The following is a 14,852-nucleotide window of genomic DNA, read 5'->3' as shown; positions in this document are numbered from 1 at the left end:
TGCCTATCTAATTGATTTATCTAGATTTTAACAAAGGAATATGGTATCTCATACTAATATTATTGAAAAGATAGAAAAATGGAAGTTACACAATATGATAGCTAGATGGATTCAAAACCAGTTGAATGGCCAAACTCAATACTCTTTAATGACTTAAAAGATGGTAAGAGAATGAGTTCAGTTTTGGATATGTTGAGTTTAAGTTATTCATGGGACATCCAGTTTAAAATGTCAAATAGGCTGTTAGAGATGTATTACTGGAGTTCAAAAGAGAAGTTAGGGCTAGGTTTTTTAAAAATTGGAATCATCTGCATAGAGATGATAGATCCATAGGAGTTGATGAGATTATCAAGCAAAATAGTATAAAGGAAGAAGAGAGGAGGGCCCTGGAGAGAGCCTTGGGAGACACCCAAGTTTAGTAGGTACAGTAGGTACAACTTAGATGATCTAGTAAAGGACACTGAGAAGTCAGGTAGGAAGAAGTAGCCCTAGGAGACAGCAGAACTATGAAAAATTAGCAAGAGAGTATCAAGGAGAAGAGGAGGTAAAAAAGGATTAGCACTGAGAAAACACCCTTTGTCAAATAAGAGATCAGTTGTAAGACAGCAGTTTCAGTTGAATGATAGAAGCCAGATGACAGAGTTAAGAGAGTGAAATGAAAGGAAGGAGACACACCAGTTGTACGCAGTCTTCTCAAGGAATATAGTGTAAAAGGAAGGGAGAACTAGTATGTTAGCTAGCAGGAAAGGATAGATTAAATGAAGGCTTTTTTTGAGGAAGGGGAAACATGGGCATGTGTTTAGGCACTAGAGAAGTGGCTGGCCAGTAGACATTGAGAGATTGAAGTTTATTGAAAAAGTGGGGATGATAAAGGAGACAATCTGATGGATAAGCCAGAATAGAATGGGTTCACTTGTGTTCATGGGAGATGGGTAAAAGAGAGAGTGCCAGAAAGCAACTGAGTAAAATAAGATGAGGAAGGGAGAAGAGGAGCTCTCAGCACATAGTTCTATTTTTTCAGTGAAATATGAGACAAGGTTCTCAGCTGGAGAGGGTGGGAGGAGGTTTGAGAAGGGATGAAAAGATTGGGAAGAGCTACTTTTCCAAGTGGGAATTTTGAATCAATTAGGAAAATCTGCCTTGCTGCAGAGAAGGCCCAATTGAGGTTACAAAACAAAAATTTGTAGTAGACTCATAATTAGCAGATTTGTGATTTTCTCCAGCTTTGTACAACAGCACATGAAGAGGAATAGATTTCACTAATTGATCATTAGTCCAAGTTGGGTTGTAACAATTTATAGCAGTTTTTAACTCTTCCCAAAATTGTGCTGGGTCCTTCCTAACCTTTGGAAATAGCTGTCAAATTAAAGTTATATAACTGTACAAAAAGGTGGGAAGAGTAACAATATTGTTTTCAGTGGGGTTCCAACCTGGGATTTGGTATAAAAAGAGGTCCAGGAAATGGGTTGCAACCTCCTGAGAGTTTTCAGTCAAGTCCAGCTCTTCATTGACCCCTTTGGGGATTTCTTGGCAAAGGTACTGGGGTGGTTTGTCATGTCCTCCTAGAGCTCGTTTTACAGATGAGTGAACTGAAGCAAGCAGGGTTAAGTAACTTATGCAGGTCACAAAAATGAGTCTTCCTGACTCCAGGTCCAGCATTCTATCCACTGTGCCATGTAGCTGCCCCTTCCTGAGAGTGGAAGTTGTAAGGCTGAGGGTTTGATTAAAGATAGGAAAGAAAGCTCCAGTGGTTGAGAAGGGGGATTTGGGGTAAAGGAAGAAAAGAGATAATGAATGAGTGGGGAACAGAGTCTACATGGCTCTTTTTTAAAAATTAATTTAACTATTTTATTCTAGCTTAAACACCAAAAAATTATATATATAAAATGAATGAAAGCATATCAAGATCATATGGGAAACTGCAAATCTCTTTTCCATACTGCTTGCTTTTTAAAAAAAATATTATAGGTATAGTATGTTATAGGTCTGTGTCAAATGATGGCTTTCTCTAATGTGGGATGGGGAGGAGGGAGAGAGACAATTCAGAACTTAAAATGTAACACAAAAATAAATAAGATTAAATTTAAAAAACAACTCACAATGTCAGAGTCTTCAATCCTGTCACCTAAAGTGGAAAAATACAAACTCAGAGAAACCTTAAACCACAGCCTATTTCTTGGGGCCACCTATCAGCCTCAGAAAAGAAAAGGCCTAAGACCTTTCCCCTTAAAGAATTGTCTCTTACTGAACATCATCAGCAAAGGCATCAAACCAAGAGAGAATAGCCAAAAATAATGTGGCACAAAAGAATGGCCAAAACTAACCAAGTATTTTGGACAGCACATCCAGTTCATGTTTTGGCAACAAATCGGAAAAGATTTCTATGTATGGTCTAGGTTAGCAGACCAAAACAGTTACAAAATATCTACATATGCTTAAGTCTTCAAGGCACTTCCATTACAACTCCATTCCAATAAAAAATAATTTTAATTAAGAATAGTAGTTGAAGATGTTTGGATGGTGCTCCTAATTCTGATAGAAATATGTGTGGAGATATGTTCCACTGTTTAAAGTAATTTCTGTGGATTTTCTTTGGTCTGAGTTAATTATTTGCTGTTGTAATTTTATGATTAAAATATCTTACCTTAAAAATAAGTAAAATTACCTTGTCCTGCTTGACTGTGCTTCTGAATAATAGTAACAACAAATAGGAATTATATAATGCTTTAAAGTTTACAAAGTGCTTTAAAAATATTATTGTATCTTCACAAAAACCCTGGGAAAAATGATATTATTATCCCCCTTTACAGATGAGGAAACTGAGGTAGACAGTAGTTAAGTGACATGCCCAAAGTCAGACAGCTAATAAGTGTTAGAGGCTGTACTTGAAATCAGGTCTTCCTGATTCCAGGTCTAGCACTATCCATGTTTGCATTTCTGCCACCTACCTGCCCTTCATTCTGAACTTCCTTCTATTTTCTTATGTGCCCTACTATAAATGTTTTAGTGGCCCTCCTTTTTTTTTCCTTCTCTTTTTCTTTCTTTCTTTTTTTTTTTGCCATCACTATTGCTAACCACCTGCCCACCAACCCCCAATTAAAAACAGAAAGAAAACAAATCAAAGTCTTTGTAGTTAACAAGCCACAGTCAATTCAAATGAAGCCACATAATGACCATGTCCAAAAATGTATGTCTTTTCCTACACCTTGAGTCCATTGCTTCTCTATCAGGAGGTGAATAATGTGCTTCTGCCTAAGTCCTTTAGAGATGTGATTAGTTTTTGCTTTGATCAATGTTCTTGGGTCTTTCAAATTTGTTTTTCTCTACAGTTTTGACATTGTATAAATTACTCTGGTTCCTTCACTTCACTTTGCATTTCGTCTAAGTTCATGTTTCTCAGGGTTTTGTATAATCATCTCTTTTGTAATTTCTTACAACATAATAATATTTCATTACAGTTATAACACATTTTATTCAGCCATTCCCCAACTGATAGCCATCTCTTTTATTTACAGTTTTCATTTTTTCTTTTAATCCTCCCTCATGATCAGGAAGTTTATTTGCTTGTGAATTCCTTCCCCTGTATTATCCTCCCTTTTAACCTACCTCTTAATGACAAACTAAGTAGTTTGTAGACAATACAGGGACAATTTAGAGATAATAGGGATCTACTGAAGTATTTTGAGCAGGAAAGTAACATGGTTAGACCCATGCCCAACTATGGTTTAGAGTGTCAGATGTGGAAAGTATTGAATAACAACAAAAATAAATTGGATGTTATTTTGAGAGACAATATAGGATTATTTGCCAACATTAATGTTATTTCTATATTAGCTTTCTGTATTTTGTATTTGGCTCAAAGGTCAAAATCAGTACCACTGGAGTTTATTGAATAGAGATAGCAACATTGTCATACCAGTGCCTAAGGAAAATAATTTTTCAAATGTATGTAGGGTGTATGAAGAAAGGAGAAACTTAAGGCAGGAAGATCATTTAGGAGACTTTTGATAGTATTCCAGGAGATAAGTGATGGGGACCTGAACCTGGGTGGAGTGTCTGTGAATAGAAAGAAAGAAGAGCTGTTGTGAAGGTAAAAAGCAACAAGACTTGACAACTAATTGGATGTGTAGGATGGAGGGGAGAAAGAGGAGTTGAGGATTACAAACTGGGTGATTAGGAGCATAACTGCTCACTGGAAAGAAATAGGGATGTTTGGTTTTAAGGGAAAAAAATAATGAGTTCTAATTTGGACATGTTCCCTTCAAGATGTGTGTGGCACATCCAATTTCAAATGTCAGATTGGCAGTTAGTGAAGCAGAAGTGGAGTTAAAGGAGCAAGACTAGGGTTGGATATATAGAAGTATAAAACAAGTCTGTGTCTACTGTACCATGTTACACATAGAAATTATCATTAAACCCATGGGACCTTTTGAGGTCACTAAGAGTATGTCAGAGAGAAGAGAATAAGACAGTGCCTTGGTGAGAGTGTATACTAAGGAGGCACATAATGGCTGACATGGATGATAATTCAGCAAAGGAGAATGAGAACTGGTCAGCAGGGTAGAAAGAAAGTAGAGAACATTGTAATAAAAAAAACTCAGAAAGTACATTTGCAGGAAGAAGTGGTAGCCTGTAGGATCAAATGTTATGGAGAGGTTATAAGGATAAAATTGTTGTAAAATTATCTTTCTAATAATGCACATTTTATATTGATTTTTCTACTTTAAAACATGATTAATTCTTTAAAAGTTTGGGAAATGTGCTTATTAAATATATTTGGTTTAAAATACAAAATGTTCCTTCTAACATTTAAGATTTTCCAGAGTCTGGTTCCTTCATGCCTTTCTAAGGTTATTTCCTATTTCTCTATGTGAGCTGTGTTCCAGCCTACCTGAACTCTTAGCTGTTCCTTGAACCTGACCTTTTGCCTCTTGCCTCTTTGGCAGACATTGAATTAGATGGCCTCATATACTATAAAAGTAGGCTAATAAACTGTTGATCTTTTGGGGATCTGAGTTTGGTGACTAATCTTACTGTTTCCCAATCTCTCCTCCTGTCCAAAGGGTTCATCCTAAAGAGTTGAGCTCCAGTGCCTTCTTCTCTGTGCAGCCTTCTATGATTCCCCATTTATTAGCATTCTCTTATTCAATTTATTTTGTATTTACTTATCTGTATGTTATATCTTTCCAGGAGAATGTGTGCTCCTTGAATTAGGAACTGTTTTCATTTTTGTCTTCTTGGATGGAGCTGAACTGAAGCTTACTACTGTCCAGTGAATATCTTTAAAAAAAAGATTAATAAGAAAAATTATAATGGGACAAAACTAAGTACCTCCAAAAAGCTCCATGAACACCATGCTTCAAGCAGCTGAACTAACTGAAAGTGAAAGTCATAACTCAAATGAGAATGCAAGGGAAACACAGAATCATAGATTTATACCTGGAAAGTCCAGAGGTCACCTAATACAACCCCATCATTTCACAGATGAGGAATTTGAGGCCCAAAGAGTAGAAATTACTTGTTCAAGGTCATAGAGAAAGCAAATAACAAAGCTGATATTTGAACCAAGACTTCTGACTAAATCCTTTCTCCCTATGCCTCTCTGCCTTGTCTCTATTAAAAATCTCTCTCAGTAAGATCAGTCAGCAAACTCTGATCCCCAAAGGAACTCATCTCATTAACAATTTATTAGCCCACTTTTAAGTATGTGAGGCCATATAGTCCAATGTCTACCAAAATCATGAATCCTTTCTACAGCATTCCTAATAAATATAACAAATAAAATTGCATTCTTTTATGATAGCATATAATTCAGACTTAATTCACAGTGATACATCCTTCCCCACTTTCCCCTTAAATAAATATATAATGTGTTAGTAGTTAGTGTCTTTTACAAAACCAGCTTCATGTTTAGCCCATTTGTGAGAAAAAATGTTCTCAAATTAAATTGTTTTGTTGAATAGGTGCACAACCTATTGGTTCTCTGAATTTTATCTCACCTACCAGTTATGGATATGTGAAGGATTTGTGCTCCGCAAACTTTGGTTCAAAACACTACTTTCACTTAATTCCTAATGATTCAACTGTCTGCAGTTTGCTTCTCTGTAACAGAAATGAGACTGCCTGGAATGAACTGAAGGTAGGTCAAGAGTCTTGAATTCTCCATCTAAGCACAGAAGTTAAATAGGGAAATAAGACGGGCACTGTGGTGTTTTTATCCTTCGATGAACTCTTCTTTCTCCACAATGTTGTCAGTTGTCACCAAAGAACAAAAATAGCAGAAGTAAGAGAGACAAAATTGCTTCAAATAAGTCCATTCAATTTTATCACTGTTTTGCATAAGGCTGTAATTTTCTTTGTTACCACAAGGTTACTGAGAATCAGTTCAGTGCAGTAGATAGAGAACCAGGAGGTCCTCAATTCAAATCCTGCCTCTGATACATACTGGCTGTGTGTCACCTACTCTTTAGAGATGATAATTTGCCAAGAAGGTGCTGCTCGCATTATTAGCTAGAGGGTCCTCCTCCACGGGTTCCCTATGCCAATGAAAACAGATCCAGGCTCCATTCCTATCCCTACTTCAAGGTTGTGGCTGTATCTGCTCAAAAAGAGTCTGATCCACATTTTCTGTAGAGTACTCTTGTCCAGAAGAGTCTAGTCAAGTTACAGAAGTATCCTTAATACTTTGGTTTCTAAACATTTAAAAACCATCCTGTTTGAAGCCTATTTGCATATAACAATAACTGACATTTAAAAAAACATTTAAAAATTACAGAGTTCTTTCCCTATAATAACCTTGTGAAGTAGGTAGTACAAGCATTTACTTTAAAGATGAGGAGCCTGAGGCTCAGAGCCTTTGAGTGACTTGTCTGTCCTAACACAGGTATTCAGCATGAGAGACAGGATTCAAACCCAGACCTCAACTCCAAGAAAAGGTCCCTTTCTACTATACCATGTTACCTGTCATGAAAGAGATGAATATTCTATTGCCCTAAAGCAAGCACATGTTCGCAGCTTCTATTATTTGTTGGCCAAAACCATTTCAGTTGGCATTTGAACCATGTCAGCACTTACTCTTGTCCCTTGAAAATTGCAGTTGGATTATTGAGTCTGTCATGTGTTCCTTTGAAAGTTTTTTTGGTTTGGGCTTTCTTTTCTTTTTAGGAGTGATAACAACTTCTGACGTTGGTGGATGCATATCTGTTTTTCAGCTTGTGTGTCAAACAGCACAACATATCTTACAGTTAACAATCAGGGAACCTTTGGCTTTGCTGGGAGGTGGCTGTACTGAAACTCACTTGGCCTCCTTTATAAGACATAAGGTAAGTAAGCCTTAACTCATTTTTTGAGATTAGCCACATTTGTACTAGTTTTACATTTTTTTTAGATTGTGGGTATAATTTCAACCCCCTCATGAGTAAGTTTCTCAATCAGCTGGATTACACTACGGAGTTCTCCTTATTAGTGAATAACCAAATCACTTGAGTAGGTTCTCCATACAACAAACCCCCTTAAACAACATGCTATTGTAGGAAATACATTGTATTGGGAGTTTTATGACCTAGATTTGAATACCACCTTCTGCTTCCTCCTCTTATGACTTTGAACAAATCCCTGAGCTTTTCTGAATCCTACTTTTGTTCATTGAGGTGGTTAAATTGGATCATAGGACCATAGATTTAGAGTGTGAAGGGATCTTGGAGGACATTAAGTCTAAGCCCCTCACTTTACAGGTGAAAAACCTTAAGTCCTGAGAAATTAAAGGATTTGCCCAGGCCCACATCAGAATTTGAACCCAAGTCTTCCTAACTCTTTCCCAGTATTTCATGATTCAGTATATATCATGATTCCTCAATAGATAATACCAGGGAAGCAAAGAAGAGATCCTATGGAATGTTATGAATATTTCATAAATCCATTTTTAAAAAGTGATTATTAAGTCCCTACACATTTAATGCTGATACCTTACTCATAAATCATAGATTTAGAGCTTGAAGAGACCTCAGAGATCATGTAGTCTAGTTCTCTTAAGTTACAGATGAAGAAATAAGGTTTAGAGAGGCAGTGTCATTTGGCCAAGGTCACATGTTAATAAGTCACAAACCTGGGTTCTCACTTCAATTCCAGTTCTTCTCATCATACCATGTAGCCTTCCTAGGATGGCTGTGTGCCACATTGCAGCTATTCATCTGGTTCTGTGGCCCCTATTCCCCAAGTTAATACTTGACTGAGGTGATTCCAATTGTAATTTTCAGTGAACAAGAATCAATTAATCTTCCCCCAAAGACCAAAGTGGTGTAAGGGAGAATGTGCCCCCCAGTGCTGGAGAAAATGCTTACACTTGGAAATGTATAAATCTTTAAAGAAAATTTCCTTTTGTAAAAGCTAATGGGTATTAAGTGATTAAATGGAACTATGGAATTAATAACTGACTTACACAAATGGGGAGGATGCAGCTGATGGGGGTTCAAGTGCCTAGCAGTAGGAAAAAATTAGACACAACTCCCTGAACCCCCTAGGCTTATCCTTGTAACCTTGAAGGGCAGATATAAATACTGGAAAGAGAGCCAGAAGACTACACTGGGCCAATTCCTATAGTCAACCCAACATCAGAATCTGCAAACCCTTTGGCTTTTCAGCTATGTCACTGTCTAAGCAGAGGGGTTGGAGGTGTCTTTGGGACCCAGCATGACCAAGAACTGCTAATTAGATTTTGTTAGCACTTTGCCAAGTACCCAAATTTACAATCACTAATTATGAAACTTTGTTTAGAAACTTTTTTATAGTATATATTTTTTGTCACTCAAATTGTATAAATTTATATTGCTGATTTTAAAAAAAATATTCAAGTATTTATTACACACCTACTGTATGCCAGGTCATTGAGATATCTGTACAAAGAATGAAACAATCCCTTCTTTCAATGAGCTTACATTCTAATGGGGAAGATAACAAGTATGTATATAAATATGTACAGAATCACTATAAAGTAAATAAATATAAGCAGGCACAAAATAGTTAAAATACAAGGTTTTTTGGGAAGGAGGCATTAGCAAGGAAAGGGAACATGAGAACCTTCCTGCAGAAGTTGGTACTTGAGCTGCATCTTGCTATGAGGTGAAAGATGGTACAAAAGGAGTGTCTCTTAAAATATGGAAGAAAGTTGCTCAAAAGCAGGGTTGTAGAAGATGGAGTGAGGAGTAGTGTACAACGAGGATGGAAAGAGAGGTTGGACTCAAAGTTGTGATGGGCTTTAAAGGCTAAACAGAGTAGTTTTTTATTTTATCCTACATGTCCTAGTGTGGTCAGATCTAAACTTAGTGAAAGTCATTTTGGCAACAGTGTAGGATGGATTGGCGTGGGTAAAAGATTTGAGGCAATATGTTGTCAAAGGGTATGTGCTCAACAGAGGAAATTTGGGGTGTTTAAGTGCGCACATCACATCTAATATCAGTATACCAAAGTATCATGCCCAGCAATTTAGCCCTTTTAGGATATCTCATCTCCTGTACTTCCAGATAATGTTGGTTTTAGTAGATGTGAGTTCTAAATACTATGAACTGAAATTCTTTAATAATTCTGCGCATGTACAGTGCAGTTCAGTTTAACAAACATTTATTTATAGAATTTCTACTGGATTCAAAAACATATACTTAGTGAGACATCACAAGATAATGAAATGCCTTTTGAATCTCAGTATAATTAGTATTACATATATGTGATTTTATTATGCTTCCTTAAACATTGGTAATATAAATGATATACATAACTGTTGACCAAAATATTTAATCAACCAAGAAACAAAATCCTCAACAATGTTAAGAGTTATATGATTATCTAATTTAAGGAATATCTATGTTATTCATTTGGAAATGGATCTAGGAGAGTTTTCTCTATGTCTGCTATTCAGTCGTAGGTCAGCCATAATATTTCTTTAGAGATTACTGTGTGCAGAGATTATCCATTAGATGTTTCAGAGGAAGGGGAAGATTTTAAAGTCATGAATCTTTAAATTCCCAAACTGATAGAAAAATATAAAAACTATAAGAATTTTTACCCACAAAGTATAAAATGAATATAAATTAACATACTGAATGGACTCTGATGTATTTGAAATAACTATATTCAAATGAGATTAGAGTAGTCAATGGTAGCTTTTTGGAGAAAGTATAGTGTGCCACATGTTGAAACTAGAAAAAGATCTTCAGGTAAAGATTAGATGACCATTTGTTGGTCATCTTTTCCCTTGTTCAGAAACATATAGACTAGATCGCCTCTAAGATCTCTTCCAACTCCAAAATTCTATGTTTCTGTACCTGGGCACCTCATTTCTCCATCTGAAAGTGATCTTTCCCTCATATTTCTCCTAGCATTTTACCTAAACCTCTCCTCTGCCTTTATTATATTCTCCCATAAATCATAGTTACTGGTATACATGATTTTTTTTTTCCTTCTCAGTAATTTGTAAGCTCTTTTATTTCATGATCCAGCTCTACCCTCCCCCATCAGAATGCAGGCTCCTTGAGACCAGGGAGTGTTTGATTTATCTATTTCTATCTCCAGCACCTAGTATAGTACTATGCATATCGTAGGCACTCAGCAAATCCTTTATTCATACATTAATTCATTCCTGTCTGTCTTTGTTCCTGTAGGGCTTATCATATATTTTAAAAAATTCAGCACCATGTTATCAGTGGACACTTTCTTCCACCAGGGTAGATACATCCATACCTTTTTATCCAGCATAATTATTGTTCATTTTCATCCATAAATTTTCCAAAGAGCATCTAGTTGATGCCTTTCTCTAGATCTTTTTTGTATTTTATGAATACTGTGGCAATACTTGGGCTATCCATCTGTTACCCCTTGTTCTCAGTATATGACCAGCTCACTTCCCTTTCCTAATCATGCATGTCCTTGATATATTTCAACTTGCTTGTAAAAAGTGACATGGTATGTTTTTGCTGCCTCCATAGGTCCTCTCTGCCCCTTTTCATTGCCTTTTGGATCCCCTGCCATTTGATTCATTTAAGATCATTGCAGTCTAGCAGCTGTAGCTATATAACATCACCAGAAGAATATTAGTATTTAAAATACATATATATATATGTATACACACACAAACACACACACACACATATATATATATAAAAATATTTGTAATGTCATTGAACATTTTGAGGTATTTGAAAGCTCTGTTCAACTTCCCAAATTTGATTAATCTTATTTTTTTCTTATTTTAATTCCGGAACCTGGTCATTTTCCATCTGTATATTTTTCCCAGCTCTACAGAGGGATGGCTGGACTCAACCACCTGCATGTCATAATCTAGGCAACATGCATTTTTCATCTATTTGGTTTTGCCTCTCTGGGTTGCTAGGCTGATGTCTTATGAGAGACTAAATCTTTTTGTAAATTTTTTTAAAAATAATCTTACTATGAATTTTAAAAATATTAATAAACATTTTAACATGCAAAAAAACAAAAAAGAGAATTGCACATGAAACTACGAACCTCTGTTATGTACAGTTTGCCTTTTTTTTTTTGCCATGATTTACAACTTGCTTTTTGTTTTGTTTTTGTAGAATTCAGATATAATGTAGTAGTTCCAACATGGCCTTGTTTTTCTTTTTCTTTTTCTGAACATCCTCCTACCCTCTTCAGTTTCCTTTTTTAATGATTCATTGACACAATTCTTGTTTTCCTTTTGTGGTATCACTATCACTATTCTCACACACACACACACACACACACACACACACAATGAAAAATGAATACATACCCCCCTTGTAACAAATAAACATAGTCATACAACACAAAACCACATGTTGGCTTTGTCTGAAAATGTGTGACTCTAAATATCAATGAAAAGACTATGTAGTGTTTAGGGCACTAGAACAGTAAGCATGGAGACATCTGATATTCTCTGTATTACTAAATCAATTGTATTATTGTAAAGATATAGTCTTCTATAGGAATAACCTACAAAGACTTGCCCATCCCTTTTTATATTTTCAGGTATACCTCTGAAATGTGTATAGCCTATGCTCATGAAGATTACAAAGTCTTGGTTGTCACTATTTTTGGTGGTGATAACCTTTCAAGATATTTTCCATTCTTATAGGAATCTTTCCTTGAAAATTGATCCCTGAATATTTTTAAATTTTCACCTCCTGTTCCAACTCAGATTGAAAATTAAATAGGGATAGGGTCTGTACCTATGATTTCATTGATATAAGGAGCTTCCAGGTGAGGAAACACTTCATACCAATGCATGTCAGCACCTTGTAGTCTTAAAGACTTGCCTAAAGCAGTGAGAGAGTAAGTGATTCGCCCAGGGTCACCCAGCAAGTATGCATCAGAGGTAGGACTTGAACCTAGGCATTCGTGTGTCCCAGAACTGCTTTCTGTAAATATGCCCCTCAGTTTTTACTTTTAAACTATCAAATCCTGGGGGCTCAATTTTGGGTAAATCATTGCATTTGTTTATAAAAGTATTAATCAGTGCAAAAATACTTGCATCACCCTTCTGGAATTTTATCATATGTCTCAAAAACATATTATTATGACGTGCTATCCCTTTTCTGTGAAGATACCACTTCTGGCAAGGATAAGTGAATTTGATTTTTGTCCAATGATAGTGATAAATCTTCACTAATCCATCTCCACTCTTGCATTCAGAACCTTAGCTAATGATTAATGCATGCCTTTGAGATGGCTGACAACGATTATGTGCTACATGGGTTTCATTACCATGGAACAAAACTATTATGGCCTGACCCACATAGCTCTCTTAGTAATATGCTCCAGCCAATTGGATTAGTTGATAGCAAAAGTTACTTTAATGAAACTGTTGTGAAAATCAATGCTGAAAACCAAATATGTTAAATAAATAAATTTAAATTTAAAAAAAAAAGTTACTTTAATGAGATTTTCAACCGAAATTCTCAACAATTTTTGAAAAATTACAAGACTGGCCAATCTTTTAACAGTTGTTTAACTGCATGTATCTCTTTGCAATGCCTTTATTTCGTTTCAGGGTATCAGTGTTCCAGAATGCATTCTCAAAGTCAATGACTGTACACAAGCAGAATATAAAATAGTTGTTAATGCATTTTGCAATGCACTACAATCTGTTGCTTGCTCTCTAGAGCATGATAAGGGTAAAATTCTTACCGATAGGACGTATGGACACTTTTGGTCAATTCAACCAGATTTTCCCTCAAATATGAAATGGCAGGATTTGGTTTCAAAATGTGGTTGTGGACTCTATGGTAACCAGGAAGAACTAAACTGGTGCCTCTTACAAGGCGTTCATTCTTTTGCTTCGCAAAACTCTTCTATCCAGCAAGCCACAAACTCCACTGGTCATCTGACTTTGGACTGTTTTACTGCAAAGCTGCATGGCCTACAAGTTGCTGTGGAGACAGCCAGTTTGATTTTGGATCTGTCATACATCATTGAAGATAAAAACTGATCCAAATTTCAAGCGCATTTTGAAAAGTATGTTTATGTGAAAAAAGGCTCAAGGTAGACAAATTATTGACCATGTATAGTCACTCTGAAAAGCTTGATTTTTTTTTACCCTTTTATGTTCATTTCATGAACTCATTTGATGTGGACATTTAAAGTGAACAAAATTATAACTTAAGTGGAGGTATGAACCTAACAGTAAGCCTACAAAGTATTTAAAGGAACTTTAATAACTATGTAAAGGTAGTGGATACTGTACAACATTTTACTTTATTCTAATGTTTCCTTATTTAGATTTATCTTTCAATAAATATGAAATAAAGAAAAGCATTGCCTTGTTCTTATTCCAGTTTTGATGTGACTATTACAGATATTCATCATGTATTACTAATTCTGTACAACATTTAAATATTAAATTTACCCCAAGCAATAATATTCTTGTCCAGTCTAAAAAATATGAAATCTGTCCACACTGAGTAGTCTGTTGTTCAGATATCAGTTAGCTGAGAATAGGTACATAGAGATGATAACTTTAATGTAAGATCATATTTGACAACGTAGCTTTTTTGTATCACAATTCTCACTTCTTGGAAAATCTATAATGATAAGCAGATGTTGAAATAATTTTTTTAATGCCTTAGGATTTAAAGTGGGAGGAGTGACTGAAACAGTGACAGAAACACAGGAAGGAAATAGAGAATTGACATTCCTGTGGGACTTGAGAAAGGACCATAAAGAAGTTAAAAATTATAGTGAAAAGAACATATGAAAAAATTGGTGAATAGTTTTAATATAAAGAAAATTTGCTTACATGACCTATAGTCCAAACAGAAGTGCTAATATTTCACAAAGAATGTCAGGAAAGGGAGTTGTCAACAGTGAGTGCCAGGTGGAAGAAGAGCACTGAATTCACTGAATAGGTAGAAGAAATGGCATGTTTTCATCTGTGGTATATGAAAGTATAGGGAAACATTTTATAATCTTGTCAAGTGTTTGTGTTCCTAGTTGTGAATAAATGGGATTGAATTTTAAAACGCTTCCTTCCCAGATTCCCATAACTCAAAAAAAAAAATAAATAAAATTGGCTTCAGGCCAGAAGCAGAGTAAAGAAAGAATAAAAGTACTCGCAGAAATGCTTTTGATCTTCACAAATCGCCATTATGTTTATTGAAAAATTAGCCAAGCTTAGAGGTTTCACAAAATGCTTCTCTAAAGCTTCTCTAAAGCCCCTTTTACTATCAAAAGTTAAAAGAGAAAGGAAGGAAAATAGTTTTCTAAAAAGTAGTTCTCTGAGGTTCTTAGTCACAAGTGAAAAAATTCCCACAAAAGATAATTTTAGCCCTTGACAGCTTATTTTTGCATCTTCTCTGCCCTCCCAG

The 14,852-nt window shown here is 35.6% G+C and overlaps 1 protein-coding gene across 4 annotated transcripts in view; it reads left to right on the top strand.

Annotated features, from left to right (window-relative positions):
- MKKS (McKusick-Kaufman syndrome) overlaps positions 1 to 13,800 on the top strand; it is a 35,719-nt gene extending 21,919 nt beyond the window's left edge. For all 4 annotated transcript variants that reach the window (XM_036750954.1, XM_036750956.1, XM_036750955.1 and 1 more), the window contains 3 exons: positions 5,964 to 6,139; positions 7,212 to 7,322; positions 13,040 to 13,800. In XM_036750954.1, the coding sequence (XP_036606849.1) occupies positions 5,964 to 6,139; positions 7,212 to 7,322; positions 13,040 to 13,477 (725 nt within the window). In that variant the 3' untranslated portion in view covers positions 13,478 to 13,800. The remainder of the gene's footprint in view (positions 1 to 5,963; positions 6,140 to 7,211; positions 7,323 to 13,039) is intronic.
- The last annotated feature ends 1,052 nt before the right edge of the window (positions 13,801 to 14,852 follow it).

This window comes from Trichosurus vulpecula, chromosome 3 (assembly GCF_011100635.1).
Source record: "Trichosurus vulpecula isolate mTriVul1 chromosome 3, mTriVul1.pri, whole genome shotgun sequence".
NCBI classification, from domain to species: domain Eukaryota; kingdom Metazoa; phylum Chordata; class Mammalia; order Diprotodontia; family Phalangeridae; genus Trichosurus; species Trichosurus vulpecula.
This window is presented reverse-complemented; position numbering and strand designations above follow the sequence as displayed.